At 39.4% G+C, this 15590-nt stretch overlaps 1 protein-coding gene across 1 annotated transcript in view; it reads right to left on the minus strand.

Moving 5' to 3' along the window:
* Positions 1-15590, minus strand: part of fbn2b (fibrillin 2b) — a 69270-nt gene that overhangs the window by 41332 nt on the left and 12348 nt on the right. The window contains exons 5-8 of the mRNA XM_058400433.1: positions 11233-11328; positions 11002-11097; positions 4174-4371; positions 450-575 (exon numbers count right to left, since the gene is read on the minus strand). Of these exons, the coding sequence (XP_058256416.1) occupies positions 450-575; positions 4174-4371; positions 11002-11097; positions 11233-11328 (516 nt within the window). The remainder of the gene's footprint in view (positions 1-449; positions 576-4173; positions 4372-11001; positions 11098-11232; positions 11329-15590) is intronic.

The following is a 15590-nucleotide window of genomic DNA, read 5'->3' on the forward strand; positions in this document are numbered from 1 at the left end:
TTTATCTGGCAAAGAAAGGCTCTGCCAATATTTTGGGCAAAAAGTTCTTGGTGCTCTTGGTTTTATGTCTAAAAAAACACTGAATCACTGGTGGAGTGTTGATGGTAAGACCACAGTAGAAGCACAAGCTTTCAAGCAGAACCTCTTTAAGAAGCGAAGAACTCTCAACTACTCAAAGAACCATTCAGAAATCCCCTGAAAATCTTTTGTACTGCTTCTATTTAATAGAGAATGTTATCAAAACATTCTCTAATGCCTGACTGGTGCTAGAAGTTAAGCCATAACGGTAGACAAAGAATTTTTCTGCGTTGTTTTAACATGTTTTGATTCACAATGTTTCCAACTTAACAAAAGGTTAACACAATGAACTGCCAATGAATGACAGATTGGACACCTAATTGAGCAAAGCAACTTTTTCTAACTGAAAATGAGCTCTAGTCATGATTTACCTTCACACTTCTGGTTGGTCTCACTCTGTCGATGGCCTGCAGGACATTTACACTCGTAGGAACCCACAGTATTAATGCAGTTCCCTCCTGCACAGAGCCCAGGGATAGCCTGGCATTCGTCCACATCTAGAAGGATAGATTGAAAACAAGAAGATTAACATGTTGCATATTCTTCACACAGATTTAAATTATTAACAGCATCATGTGTTATGTCTAAAACGTTACATTTTATTCATTTGTGGCCTAAGCAACATTTAACAACTTGCCACTTAGCCAGAATACAGCTGTGAATTTACTAAGAGCCTCTAACTCACGGTTTCATTTTTTTTCCTTTAACCATTCTGTTAGCCAGAGAACCCGCTGTAGCCAAAACAAAATCTTTTTCTGGTTTCATACAAGAGGTGACCCAGGAATGGACTGAAGAAGAATATGAGAGGCTGGAAATCCTGGCACCAGTGCAGTCTCATAAGAGTAGAGCACTTGTTCAACACTTTCACCGGTGCACTAGCACCTCTTTCCTCTCAGAATGCAATGAGCTGGCCAGTAAACCCGAGTGGCGACCTGACCCATGAGGGACGCTCCTTCACACTCGTTCTTTCTTCTTCCCTTTTTCTCTCTTAATTTTCTGTGGGTTTGTAAACGCAGGTTATGTTTAGCTTTATTGTTGTTTTGTCCTCTGTCTTTTACATTGTCCCTGCAGTACACAATACATAGCTTTCTCTAGCCACTGTTTTTCATATTTAGTGTTATTTTTATACTAAACAATACATTTACAGTCTCCAGATGCAACGGATATTTTTACTTTATCTTCTCTGATAGTCTTGCCATAAGCCTTTGGATAGTTTGTCAAAAGATTAGAGTTCTACTCAAAACTTCCTCAAGAGACCTAGACAGATCTGTATATAATAGATCTGTAATTCTATCTCGTCTCTGTGAAGAATCTAAAAGTGTTTTCTTAAAAAGACAAACCTCAGACCGTTTAACATATTCAGCATTTTGTTGGAGTACGACTGAGTTGTGTGTTATCCACCTTGATGTTGTTTAGGCAGGTGGAAACACTGCAGTCACACATAGGTGCAGGTTCAGACAGAGAGCGTCTGAGTGAAGTGGTTCTCAAGTGAAGTCTAGTGTGATTCCATTGCAGTGAGAAAGGGATTTGATCCTGAACTGACTCAACTGCAGGTAGTGAACCAGTAAATCTTTTTTTTTTCTAATTGTGGTCTGCTACCCTAAGCCATGAGATGCAAACTGTGCCAAAGCACAGAGCTGTAAAACTACAGGAATGACGTGTTTTGGATATACCTCCAATTAAAAAAAAATATTTATTTCTACAAATTAGGTTTCTCTGCACACTTGGCATTGGGTTTACACACCCCTCAGTCAGTGTTCTTATGCTTACTGCTTATTTTAATCTTGTGAGCTATGAAACCAAATCATATACCAAACATGCAAAAGGATTCATTTTGGAGACTGTAAACAGGCTAATAGGTGGGAAACCACTGTAAAATGCTAAGTTTAAGAAAAAGATTAATCACTCCCAACTTTTTTTCACTTTCACAATATTTTCCTTTCATTCTTGGGTTTTGTCAGTCGGCTTATTTTAATCTATTTAAGTTTTTATCTTCAAATACCTGGAATGAGATCTGATGGACCTGATATGAAAGGACATTTTAGCTGACAGACAAAAAGAATTCTCTTTCTCTTTCAGATAATCTGTACTGATGGTAACTTTGTAAATCAATAAAGAGCTATTGGCTAACGGCAGATTTTACTGCTTTTTACATCTACCTTTTACTTTGTGCCTTACTGACACAGCAAACACAAACTGAGCACAGCCTCATTATCAGTCTCTTTCTTTCAGCTCCTTTCCTCTATCATATAACTCACATGGGCTTTACTTCTGAAAAGAGCTACAGTCTGCTTTCAATCAAACGCGTCACTTATCTGGCTTCTAACACAGATCCAAAATAGGTCTTGTCATTAAAATGTACCCAGTGTCCATCACAAAGCATCTGGGCAAAGCCTGCTGCCCGGAGCATGATCCTCTAGCTCAGAGAGCACATGTGTGTGTGTGTGTGCTTTGAATTCAGGCCAGGCTTAAGAGCTGTCTCCAAGGTCTGATATTTAGGTGTTGGGGTATTTGATTTAAAAAGAAGCCAGTGGAATTTCACTGACTTTAAAGTTTTTTTCTCCAAGTCACTTATCAGAGACCTCACAGAGTCTTTGAGTATTTTTATGAAGTCTGCACAGCAGTTGGGAATCAGGCAAAGACTAGCCAAAGCTGTGACGTGGAAATAAGCTCAGAGGCAAGGTGAGGCTCTCTCTGAGCTTCAGGAATGGGCAGATTATCTTTTTGTCTGATCAGTTCATTCCACTGAAATCCCTCAAATTTGTAAATGCAGGCCTTTGTCATTTTTACTGTGTCATTATGTTGGGGCACATGGCCTCAAGACAACATTCCAACATGTCCACTTTTAAAGAGGCATCACTATCAGGGAATTACAAAAGCCATAGCCTCAGGGTCCTTGTGGAGATCGTCTGGAGACGAGCATGTAATGGAGAAACCAGCTTCAGTCTAGACCTGCTTAGGCGTTGTGACAGAAATGTCATATTAAACTGCATTATTACACACTGTGACTGGTCGTTAGTTCAGTCTCATTCAGTCACGTTGACCAGACAGTGCTGTTCCAGTGCTGCATTTGTAGACTCCATGGTGTGTCCTGTTGCTCTGTTTTGTGAGTCTTGACTTGAGGCCTAACACCTCCCCTGCTCTGTCAACTTGGAGGAAGTCTCATTGAGATGTTTGAAATGGTGCTGAAGAAGAAAAGGCCACATTATTTGCTCTGGAACGTCTGGAAGCTCAGTTATCTTCCTGTGCCTGAATATTAGACTCTGAATTTCAGATTTTTCAGTATTAAGGCTGGGTTAAAGTGTGGCATACGGCTTGTCATTGGCTGAGTCGAAGAATGCAGCTGCCACATACACTGCATAATCACACTCATGAGAACACATCTGCTTTCAGACCACAAAAATGGTCTGTTGTTGAAGTAATTTCTGTCAGCTGAAACAGCAGGTGATAGACTAAAATTTAAGGCTTTAGGCAACTGTTTCTTGGGTGAATACATTTAATTCAGCTTAATATTTGCCTGCATAGATGCCAATTGTGTATCGCATTCAACTGACACTGTGAAAACATAAGACTTAAATAATAGCTGACTGTGAACCTCACTGCATTTTAGCAGCTATTTTAATATTATAACCTGCTGACTAGGGCTGACTCATCTGCTTTACTGTTTTGGCTAGAACATTAATACTGAAGTTTTTATTGACTCTTTAACTCTGACATTTTCTGTTTTCCAAAAAGTCAAAACTGCAAACAGAGTCATTCATTTGACCACACTGGAAAAACTAGTACTAGACCTATGAAAGTCATGACAGCATACTGTGGTGCATTTACTTGCCTTTAAATCCAGGAGATCATGAATTTGAAACCTGACAATAACATAGCCAAAGGTGCAAAACTGGCCATGCTTTCCTATTGATCAGTACAACACTAGCCAATCATAGTCAATTAGTCTCTGAGCTAATGTTTATGTAAAAGGCTGAAAAAGGCTAATGAAAAAAAATTTCCAACACACACACCATACAGCCCCAACACACATCTTATCCGTAACCTGTGTGACTTTCATGTGTTAATAACCCTCTTCAGTGTATGACCTCTGACCTTGGCAGGCACCACTGCGGATGTTGGGGATGAACCCTCGGCGGCAGGGGTGTGGCTGTGCAGGGCACATCTCACACGGATGGCCCCAAGCTCGGCCAATGGTGGCGCAGCACAGCGTCTTGGTGCACACAATTCCACTCAGCTGACCCTGGCACATCTGGTTGTTGACCTGTGTGAAGCATGGTCCAGTCCTGTAGTCTGAAAAAGACAAAAAAAACCCCATAAAAGTGAGAGCTTTAAATACCAGAGATAAAACTCCTTTTAACTAGCTCTTGGCTTATAGCTCTAAAAATGTCACCTGACCTCACCTAACCATCACAACAACAATTATTATATAATAATATATGACAATAAAAACATCCTTTCTTGGGGGAATGCTTTAGAAGATATAGATATTGGAACATGGCTGTGGTTGAGCTTAGGGCTCTGTGTAGGTCACTCCAAACTTGACAAACCATGTCTTTATGGAGGTCACTTTTTTCACAAGGGGTATTGCCAGGCTGCAACCGTTTCAGGCCTCTTAATTCCAGTAAAGGGAAATTGTAATGTTACAGCATACAAAGGCATTCAATACAATTGTGTGCTTCCAACACTGTGGTACCAGTTTAAGAAAGATCTCAGACGCAGAGTTTATTTACGTTCAAATTGGGTAGAATTTACACTGGCTAACTAATATGTAGGCTTCACCTAAGAGGGCAGAAAAGCTTCTCTTATGCAACAAACTGACCTTGTTTTATAATTATGAGCTCTATAAAATTTGATTTACTGTCTTCAGTAAACTCAAAATGCTCATATAATGTCTAAGTAGTATTATTAAGCAGTTTATTAATATGGTTAAACGCACACTCCTGGATACATCGGAAAAGGTTGGGTTTTTTTTAACTGAGACCCAAATATGGTAAAGAAATCAGTAATACAAGAATGATTTGATGATAAATCTATAGACACATGAGATTGCTCTGAAGGGTTAGATACATTTTCCAGTAGTCACGATCAAATTTAGGGAGAAGGTTGGAACTTCATGTGTAATGAAAGGGAAATCACTTTCATTCCACAGAGGAAAGAAAAAGTAGGTCAGGAAGAAACCATTAGAAAGAAAAGTGCTATAAGAAGAGAAACCTGCCTAAAACCACTCCCCTGTCCCTATCCCCCTTCTTGTCCTCTCTCATCTCCTCTCCCTTCCTGTCCTCTCTTGTGTGCACCCTTGACCTAACAATATTTCCTGGATGATTTGAGTGCAGGAATGTGAGTCCTCCTCAAGCTGGGGCGACCCGCTGGGTGCATCCTATTCACATCTGGATCCAATTAATAATGCCTGGTTGTGACTTTGGAGCAACAAACCCCAGCCAAAATACATCCATCCATTCCTCTCTCATTCTACATTGCAGCTTTCCTACAGGTTATGTCACATTTAGCAATCAATCCTGTTCAGAGCATACATTAACATAAAATCAGATGCAATGTCTTTGAGATAGAATGACAGCATTAGATATGATCCCTTGCTCGGGTTTAACTGACTGAGACTGACTAGAATTATTTACAGAAAAGCTGATCGGAGAAATTGGACCACATTCTTGGGCGTAAAAAGGTTTCATAAATGTTTACACTGAAAGAATCTGGTTAAGAGTATGCAAGAAGGTGAGAGAAGGACATCACCTGCACAAGTCTGCCAGTCATCAGTTCCCTTCATCTGCTGGAAAATATAAAGCTCTAGAGATTCAGGGACAGCCAAAATCTGGCCAAGTTCAACGTGGTTCTGTCTGTGTGTGTTTAAGAATAACTGAAGAATAACTCAGCAAAGCACTGTAAGGCCAAACTAAAGACTGAAGCCCAGCAGCTTGTTTTAACAGACCAGACTGCAACACTAAGTCGAGAAGTGAAAACCGACCGACCAAGCTGAAAAGTCGCCTTGGCAATGAATGAATGTATGGACCAAATTCACAGAAACACCCCGAATCCCAGACAGATTAGCCAAAGGGACCTACACGAGTGTGACGCAGACAACATTCGGAAGCAATTTTGACTGATTACGGTTCAAGCAGCGTGATTGATCAAAACCGTTCACCTACACCCCCATCCCATTTGTGCAAACCTTTTCCATTTAGTCAGTACCCTGATCCTTTGCCAGATGATTCTGGCAGGAAGTCTGTGATTCAGAGAAAGACATATTGTGAATCACATGACAGAGCTTGAAAGGACCAAAAAGAAAAAGTTTGAAGCTCTTGAACTAATGTATGGAATTTACAGTGTTAAAGAGGCCAAGATAAGGGTATCAGTGTACAGTAAGATCTGATTCTGGGAATTTCAGTTCATTATACCCTAAAGGGTCTTGGCCTACCTTTATCATTTACAATGTTAATGGGCCAAATGTGATAAGCTGTCATGAAAGAGTGCAGATAAATGAGAAATTGGCTCAGTGAAGGAATGATGTCTAATCTGGTCTGGAACGCTTAAGCCTTGGGGCCCAGTCTAGCTCTGCAATTAATACTAAGGGAGTCTTAACTCCTGCCAAAAAAACATGCTCTGTAGTGTACAACTGAGAAGTTCCTCCAATTTGATGCAGCCTATTGCTGACTGGTTTGAAATCTGAATAAATTTGAGAAGGTTTTGACCACTAATGGCTTGTTTGTCAGAATGCTTCATTAGAATCGCTCCAAGGACCACCCAAAATGAGCTTCGGAAAGCCTTGGATGCTTGTGTGTGTGTGTTTTAAGAACAGTAAGAAATTGTTGGTTGGCAATCAAATAAGAGGATGAATTAGCAGAACATGTAATAGCAGATGACTGGTAAAATTCTTTCATATGTTACTACTGGCCAATCGTTGCACCGGTGGGCGGCACATTAGGACCTCTATGTTTCAGAGTGTGACCTTCCTGAACTGCCTCAACCCCCTCACTCTGAAATCCCTTTCTGCCCTTCGGAAGCATGTTCTGTAGAAGTCATAAAACAGGCTTAAAAGATTCTTGCACCTTTTTTCAGAGACACATATGGTGTTGGGCCTTGAGACAGTAGGAAAGGAGTGTCGTCAGCAGTGCAACTCCTCTGGAGCAAAATAGGGTTAACTTTCTAAAAGGCAGCAGACACTATGTATAAGGAATTGATCTATCTAGCACTGGGTAAACCACTGTCCAAAGGGGATAAAGTAATACAGGGAATACAGGGTTACCAAAATGCTAATGTACACAAAAAAGTCTAGAAGATTTCTAGTATACTTGGGGACCTGAATGTTAACTCCATATGGGAGAAGAATGGATCCATTCACACAGGCCTGACAAGAGAGGCCCCTCATGAGAAGAAGGGAAATATTAGAGACTCGACCCTTCCCATCAGGATTGTAACTTTTCCTGGATGGGTAGGCCTATGGGTTTACAGCTATGTGATTTACAGGACATCTAAACAGGACAGTCAACTGCGTCTCCTCTATTTGCAGAGCTCCAAAGTTTAATGACCAACAGCAGCATTTTCTCCACAAGCTTCTGTTTCAACTTCAGCTCACACTTCTGCATTCCAGTGGTTAGCTGGTCATTATGGGTATCTTCAGACTTGGAAAGCCACAAGCTGACAATTAAGAGACCTGGAGGGGGGTCCTTGAAATTCCAAATAACCATCTCCAGCAGTGAATGATCACGTTCTCCTGAAGCAAATAAGTATCCGACTGCTGAATGAACAGGCAGTATTCATCAGCGAGGTTCACTGTCAGTGATAATGCAGAGTAAACACACATGCATGAGGAAAATGAATAAACCCAGCACTCAAGACACTCTTGAAACCTTAACCCATTACACTATTCTCATAAAGCCAAATTTATTGCACATCCAGCTGATCTCTCAGGAATTCTTCTGCAGATGGCTAGTCTTTCCAAGTAATTCCAGCTATTATGCTAGCAGTATGAGCTTTTATGTGCATCAGAAATACTGAAGTGTCAGTGACTGAGTTTCTTTCTAGACTTTCTATCATCCATGACTTCACAGTAACCGTGCATGTACTTTAATATAGCTTATTAATTCACAGAAAAACAGCGCTCATTTGTGTGAAGGTCTTAAAGAATGTGTTTTACCCTCATTTATTTACTTTTATACTAAACCATATAGGAATGAATAAAACCCTTCCCTAGCTTTCCATTACCTCAGCAGTGACATGATTTACCCATGCTGTACAGTGGCGGACTACAGCCTAGTGACCAGACCTGGACAGTGGGTTTCACCTTTTGGGAACTGGCCAACATCAAGAACAGTCACCCATTCATGTGAAAGTGTCAAGCATGAAAAAACCAATAAAGCAAAATGGAAACCTCGGATATGAGATGACGTTTCAATTTATAAGCAGAAAGTCGAACACAAATGTAGTCTGTAATTTAAGTCACATTAGCACAGGGCATAGTCTAATGAAAATCCTCAAATTCTCATTAAATAAGCAAGGAGTTTTATGAGCTTGAGACTTAAATATACTGACATTTTGGGTAAACACTTCATGTCAGTGCTGACGGATGAGCATTAACAGCTCCCTCCGGCAAGAGCTAAGAATGAGCTGTGTGGGGTTCAAGATTCAGTCAGGAGGCTAGTGGGTACCTGCTGGGTGCCTTAAGCAAGGAGAGAGAGTCTGAGAGAGTGTGGGACCGAGAAATACAGAGAGCATTGGCCTAGGTGGTAAGGAGTCCAGTGACCACCAATCCCAGACTGTTTATTCTGGCTTGTGCAGGCTTTGCTTTGTGTACACAGCTGGCAACTTCATTTTTTGCTTCCCCTCTCTCTTCTCCTCTCTCTCTCTCTCTCTCTCTCGCTCTCTCCTCTCTCTCTGCAACTGCCTACTATACTTCTTGTCAAATATCCAAAAAGAAATGAGCTCTGCTCTCATTCTGGACTCTCCCTTATTTATTTCCAGATGCTCCGCCTGCCTCCCCCAAAGTGTTTTCCAAGAAAACAGAGTCCGCTGGGGGAAGTTGCAGCATAGAGACAGAGATTACGACAGAGTGCAAGAAGAAGAAATGTGAGGTGTCAAAGAATGGGTCATGCAGAATGTCTTGCGCTGCCCAGTATGTAAAGGCCGCAAAACCCTACCCCAGAATCCCCTGAGCTTTAGGACTGGTTTAGACTTTGTCAAATGTGCTTCAGAGAAGTTCCAGGAGTTAATGTTCTGGAATATTCCTGGTTTTTCAGAGCAGCAGGTGGTTTGTAGGCTGTCCATCAAGTAAGGGAATGTAGTAAGTAGCAAAGAATAATAGATAGTGTACATTTTGTTGTCTTTTCCAACAAAAGCGTAATTCAACTGAGTATATTATAATGTCAGTTGATCTGTAGGCACAATCACACTATAAACTGCTTTGTGATCGGTATGGTTCAAGAGGAAATAGGGATCCCGATTTATTGGCTTCGAATTGAGATCGTGATTCTCAGTCTTGATTATTTGGCAAATTTTTTAAAGAAATTATAAGTGTATTTATAACAGCAGAGTAGGGTAGCTCCATTTTCCTCATGGATGATAGCCTCCCTGCATTCTCAGTTACTATGCTGCCAAAATCCTGACCAAAAAAAACAGCTATGTAGAATAAAACTTTATTTATATTAATGTGCTAAAGTGTGTCCTCAGAAAGTTAAAATGTAATCAGCAACATTAACATCTGGTAAAATAATTAGATGAGTTCTGCTGATGGGTAAAAATCTGTCTTGATAAACACACTCCATGAGTAATGCATCACTGGAGAGATTTGAGAGACAGCACAAACAGCCATGACTCACTCAGTCCACTCATTTCATACATTAGTCATTGTTTGTTTAGTAACCTGGGGAGTAACATATTATTCAATACATCAAATTAAACATTTATTATTCTGTTTCACTACAAGTGGAAGTATGGATCAGTTTGGATCATCACAGCTCTCCCATTTTTCTTCTGTAGACTCACTGAGCTTCGGATGAGGTCATGTGGCACAGCGTCTACAGTTACTGTTCACAGCAAATAAGGAAAAATAGTGACTGTTTGTTTTGAGCAATGTCTGGACACATGCAAATGCTGCGGAATATATGATGTTCAATAAGATTATTAGATAAGATTAAGATTGAGAATAAGATAAGATTGTTCTTTATTCAGAACTTGTTAAATCGTCTCAGATTACAATTTGAAACTCAAACGGACACGCTAATTTAATATGTATGTAGCTAAGCTACAAGCTGAGCAAGTTATGCTTCTCTCATACATCACTACTGGCTAACAGCTGATTAGCTCACATCACATCATCTGTGTAAACTCCAAGAACCCATTAAAAATCATGCTTTTGAGTTCTCGTTCACGCTCTCATGGCTGAAACCTGAGATATTATTCAATGAACCTGTGTTTTCTTCCACATGGTGAGCTATTCTTCATTCTCAGCCATATTACCTAATCAAATCAGCATTCAACAACTGAACCTCAGTCTAAACTACTCTGCTAAATCTATGCGCTTTACCACTTGGTTCATTTTTCAAACCATTTTTCAGAGCTGACTTATAATTAATGACCATTCACAGTGAGTCAACCAATTTGGAGGAATAACATGGAAAAATAGAAGCTGGCCTTACTAACATGCCTCTGGACTTAAATCTTGGGCTGTGCTTTTCTCACGCTACAATACTGTATAAATCAACCAGGAAAACATGGTGTAAAAAAGAAAGGATATGCTATTGACAAGCCCAAGTTGTTTAAATCTCCCTCTCCTAAGAGCCATTGTGTGTGTTTGGGGAAGGGGTGACCTACAACCGAGTAGGAACTAGAGGAACTAGGAACTAGCTACAATTAAATCTGGGAGAAAAGCAAAAAGGGTCATCTTAATTATTAGCTCTAACATTGACTTACCTCTTTCACACTGTGGGCCTGTAAATCCATAAACACACGCACATCTGTTTGGTCCGATGCAACGCCCGCCATTCTGACACCCGTTCTCACAAACCGCTGTAAATGATAAGCCAATTAGTTCATAGTTAATATTCAGCGTACATAAACCTGTAATAATGTACATGAGCCAACGAATAATGAACTGTGTGTGAGGTTCTGAGTATTCATTTTAGATTTGAGAATTTTACTCACGCTGCCCACAGTGAGTTCCTGTATATCCCTTCAGACATGCACAGGAATCTTCATTACAGGCGCCTCCGTTCATACACCGGACACTACAGGACTGAACTGCAAAGAAGAATGAAAGATTAATGTGCAGAAATTATGGAGGTGTGAAACCAATTTTTCAAATTTTTTCAATGTGCTAATAATCCAACTGATAGGTCATAAAGTTTCATATCTGAATAAACTGATTGAGGATAATCCAATCCAATAAAAGAATAAAAGTCTGTGTGTACGCTCTGTTCATGTGCATTCAGGTCACGTTGCACAGTGTGTAAGAACACAGTTTGTGTTAGATTTCTAAACATTTTAAAATATCTAAGAGGCGTAACACAGTTTGTGTTAGATTTCTAAACATTTTAAAATATCTAAGAGGCTTGACCAAAGTAATGTTTTGAAGCTGGCCAGATGTTAAGCTATGCAACAGATTTTCAGCAAGGATGCAGAGCATACACTCAGTAAAAATGGAGAAAATATATTGCCATTTGCGCCAATTTGTAGTTATTCACAAAAATGGTCAATAATGTAGTCTTGATTAGATCAGCAAAGGCATTGTAATACTTCATAAGAAGTACATTTTATGTTATTTTCTATTTCAACAACCAGACAATCCTTGTTTATGAATACTGAGCCAATATGAAATCCTTGTATTCTCCCAGTTTATTCAGTAATCACACTTGAATTATGTTTTGCTGATATAATACAAAAGCAGAGTGTTTGAATACTGCTGAAGCTGAATGAGCTAAGGCCATGGTGTAATGGTGATGTTAACACTAAACCGTGATCCATGCATATGTGCAACTTTGGAATGAATTACATGCAACGTGCTAATAAACAGAGACTGGCTATAGAACTTCCAGCTTGGAATATGTATAAACAGTTCATCTGGAATCTGCAAACACAATGAATTGATTTGGATTGGTGAAAATCTTTGTATGTAAACACAACCATTGTTCCATTTAATGGCCCACACAGAAGATGCTGTAGCAGTAAGCTTGTATAGCTGCAGGGGGAAATCTACAGCAGACGCAAAGCTTTAATTAGCAGTCTAGTCTTCTGAGCTCAACGGGGTTATTGTAGAGTCTTTAAAGGCAATTTTCTCCACTCAGTGGACATTTTTTAGGCCAACAAGACCAGACTCTTGCCTGTTTCAATGGAGAGAGAGCCAAGCTTACTACGTAAATACATTGTCATGTTTGACATTAAATAACAACTACCTTTTCTGCCTGAGCCACATATACAGTAGACTGTATGTGTATATGATTACTACAGAATGAAAGCAATGCTTTAACGACCCCCTCCTTCTTTATAGGTAGACTACATGGTAGAGCAGATCCTAAAATTATTCTTACTCTCTACTTACATGAACATCAGACATACCTTTTACCTCCTATCAAATGGAAGGCAAGTAGGATTCCCTGTAGCTTGTTTGCATTTATTCAAAATATTACGTTGCCAAATGTTTTGAGAGAGAATACTATTAGGCATTCTACTTACAAGAATGTTTTTTGTAACAAAAATGATTTCAAGCATCTCCGATTGTTTGAGTGGAAAATGTGACTCACTGTGTATAATGTTTATTTCATAAACTCATTTAACCATTCTCTTTATGGGTGCCAATAATTGCGGAATGGACTCATCTTTAAGGGTGGGGAATCCCATAGCTTCCCAGAGGAATATTTTAAAGTGCACTGCCTCCCAGCAGTTGTTTGAAGAACAATTTTGAGTTCTTGGCCAAACTGTGTGTTTACACAAAAGATCGTTCTGAGAGGCATACGGAATTTCTGTGTGGAGAAATCAGCCTCGTTTTCTAAGTATTGTGTGTGTGTGTGGAAACAGAAATGTTCCTTTGTTCTGTCCAAGCAGACATGCTATAGAACAAGATCAGTCATGTAAACCAGAAAAGGTTTTTTTTTTTTACATGCCATGAATTCAGACAAAAGACTGCAGAAGTGAAAAGAAATGGGAGAAAATGTAAAAAAAAACAAAACAAAAAAAAAACACCTTAGCTTTTATCTAAATTCACATGGACAGAGTAAAACTAGAGGGAAATCAGACACATCTCTCCTCTCATAATTCACTATTCTGTTTCGGAACTTTGACTCTGTGTGTGTGTGTGTGTGTGTGTGTTTTAATGTGCCCAGTTGAGCAAACAGGTATACCGATGACATCAGTAGCTAGACCTGCCGACAGGATGTTATAAACTGGAGTGCTTTGTTAAAAAAATTGAAATAAAATATAATTATAATAATAAATATAATTAAAAAAGTTGTACTAATTAATACATTTTTTTGTAATTAATAGTAATCATTTTGTTTCCTTTGTAGGCTTTTGAAAAAAAAAATTAAAAACATTAATGGAAAAACCCTAAATTATTGTCTAGCTTTTCAAAACCTACAAATCCACCACTGTGGTTTTTGGCCATTTTCAGGGGCGAAAATTTGGTTCTAGCCCAGACTCCAGCTTTGTCTTTCCTCCCCATGAAACCTGAACAGCCTCTCTCACTCTTTATAATTTACAACCATGTCTGATGAGCTCCCAGTGTCTCACACACATCTCACATCTCACCACTGGCCAGGTTAACAACTGATTAAGAGCCTGAGAATGCAGGGCTAGAGCAATCAGAATAGGAATTTTAATTGCGGTTCATAACTATAGCAAAGACGAAGGCAGAGGAGTGCAGCTGTGACTCCTTGAACACAACTAACAGTGGCCAGCGGCTGTTACTGTGGTTTGTTATTTATGGAGTAATTACAGATTCATCGGTGAGTCATAAACATGGCCGCTCTCTCGACGGCTCAGCCATTCAGGCTTTACGAACGATGTTATTACTGACCTATCAAATCTCAGTAGATTTGCCAAAGAAGATGAGTGTGAGTGTGAGTGTGTTTGTAGGTTTAAAAAAAAAAAACAATTCGCATTCAGTTTCATAATGTCTCAGCACTCCAAGATTCCAGAGAAATTACATGGCTGATTTCACCATGAGGAGTCAATTGACTGTACAGTTTTACAACCTGTGAGACCATAGACTTAAGTTAAGTGTCAGTTTATTTGTCCTGGACACTGTTACTGTAGAGTAATGTAAGAATAATGGTCAAAGTTACAAGAAATGGTTATCTAAAACACTGATCAGATGATACATCAAGATGAAAGATGGAGTTACTCATAAAATAATGACTAGCACATTGCTAGCATGTCTAAGATTGCTAATTAGGAATCTAGGGATTAGCTAGCAGCAGCAATAAGCTTGACTCTTAGAATGGTTTCAGATTAAGAAATCAATAAATCTAGAATAACAGTTTAAGAGGGAAATGCAATTTGGTCTGGGGGAAAAGTTGCTATTTCTATTATAAATTAAGTGTCAAACATTTAGTTTATGTTTCTTTACATTTTACATCAGAAAACAATAAAACTTTATCAAGCCTGGAAGGCACAGTGGCTTGGAGGTTAGCATGTTTGCCTCACAACTCAAGGTTTAGGGTTTTGATTCCCACCTCGACATGTGTGCAGAGTTTGCATGCTCTCCCTGTGCCTTGGGGGTTTCCTCAGGGTGCTCTGGTTTCTTCCCCCAAGACGTATTGTGGGCATCTCTAGTGTGTGTGTGTGTGTGTGTGTGTGTGTGATTGTGCCCTGCAATAAACTGGTGTCCAGGGTGTACCCTGCCTTGTGCCCTGAGTCACCTGGGATAGGCGACAGGTTCCCTGTGGCCCAGTAGGATAAGTGGTGTAGTGGATGGATGTCCTATTTCGTAAGATTTCATTAATGTGAAAACTAGGACTTCAGATTCAACAATGTACTAGACTTCTATTAGATGATTATTTCAATACTTACCACTTTCTCATTTAAATATCATCATATATTAAATTGTTTCTTGCTTGTTGACATCAAAAACACGAACTCTATGAAAGAGATACTAATAATCTGAATGGACATCTTAGAAAATCAATTGAAGCTGCTCACTAAGCCAACAACTGGAAGCTATCAGATTATTATCGTCACTGTACATTTTTCATCTTTCTTACATACAGCTGAAATCTAAATCTCTATTAAGTGTAAAAGCAGCTATCATTCTTACATTCCACACAGGTCACAAACACAACCAGAAACAGAAATATTTCTCAAGATTGCTAAAGAAACCTGGCAAGCCAAGCAAGCTGGTGTGAGTGGAGGAAATACTCAAGTGACATAAAACACACATGCAGGCTGTTCCAAATACCCTGAAGCCCGAAGTCTAAATTTTTTAATGTTTGGATGGTGATGAAGGGATGTAAAGTCAAACTTTTTTCTCAAAGAAATGTGTGTGTACGAAACACAGGTTTCGTACATAT

The sequence above is a fragment of the Hemibagrus wyckioides genome, linkage group LG10 (genome assembly GCF_019097595.1).
Source record: "Hemibagrus wyckioides isolate EC202008001 linkage group LG10, SWU_Hwy_1.0, whole genome shotgun sequence".
Taxonomy (NCBI): Eukaryota; Metazoa; Chordata; class Actinopteri; order Siluriformes; family Bagridae; genus Hemibagrus; species Hemibagrus wyckioides.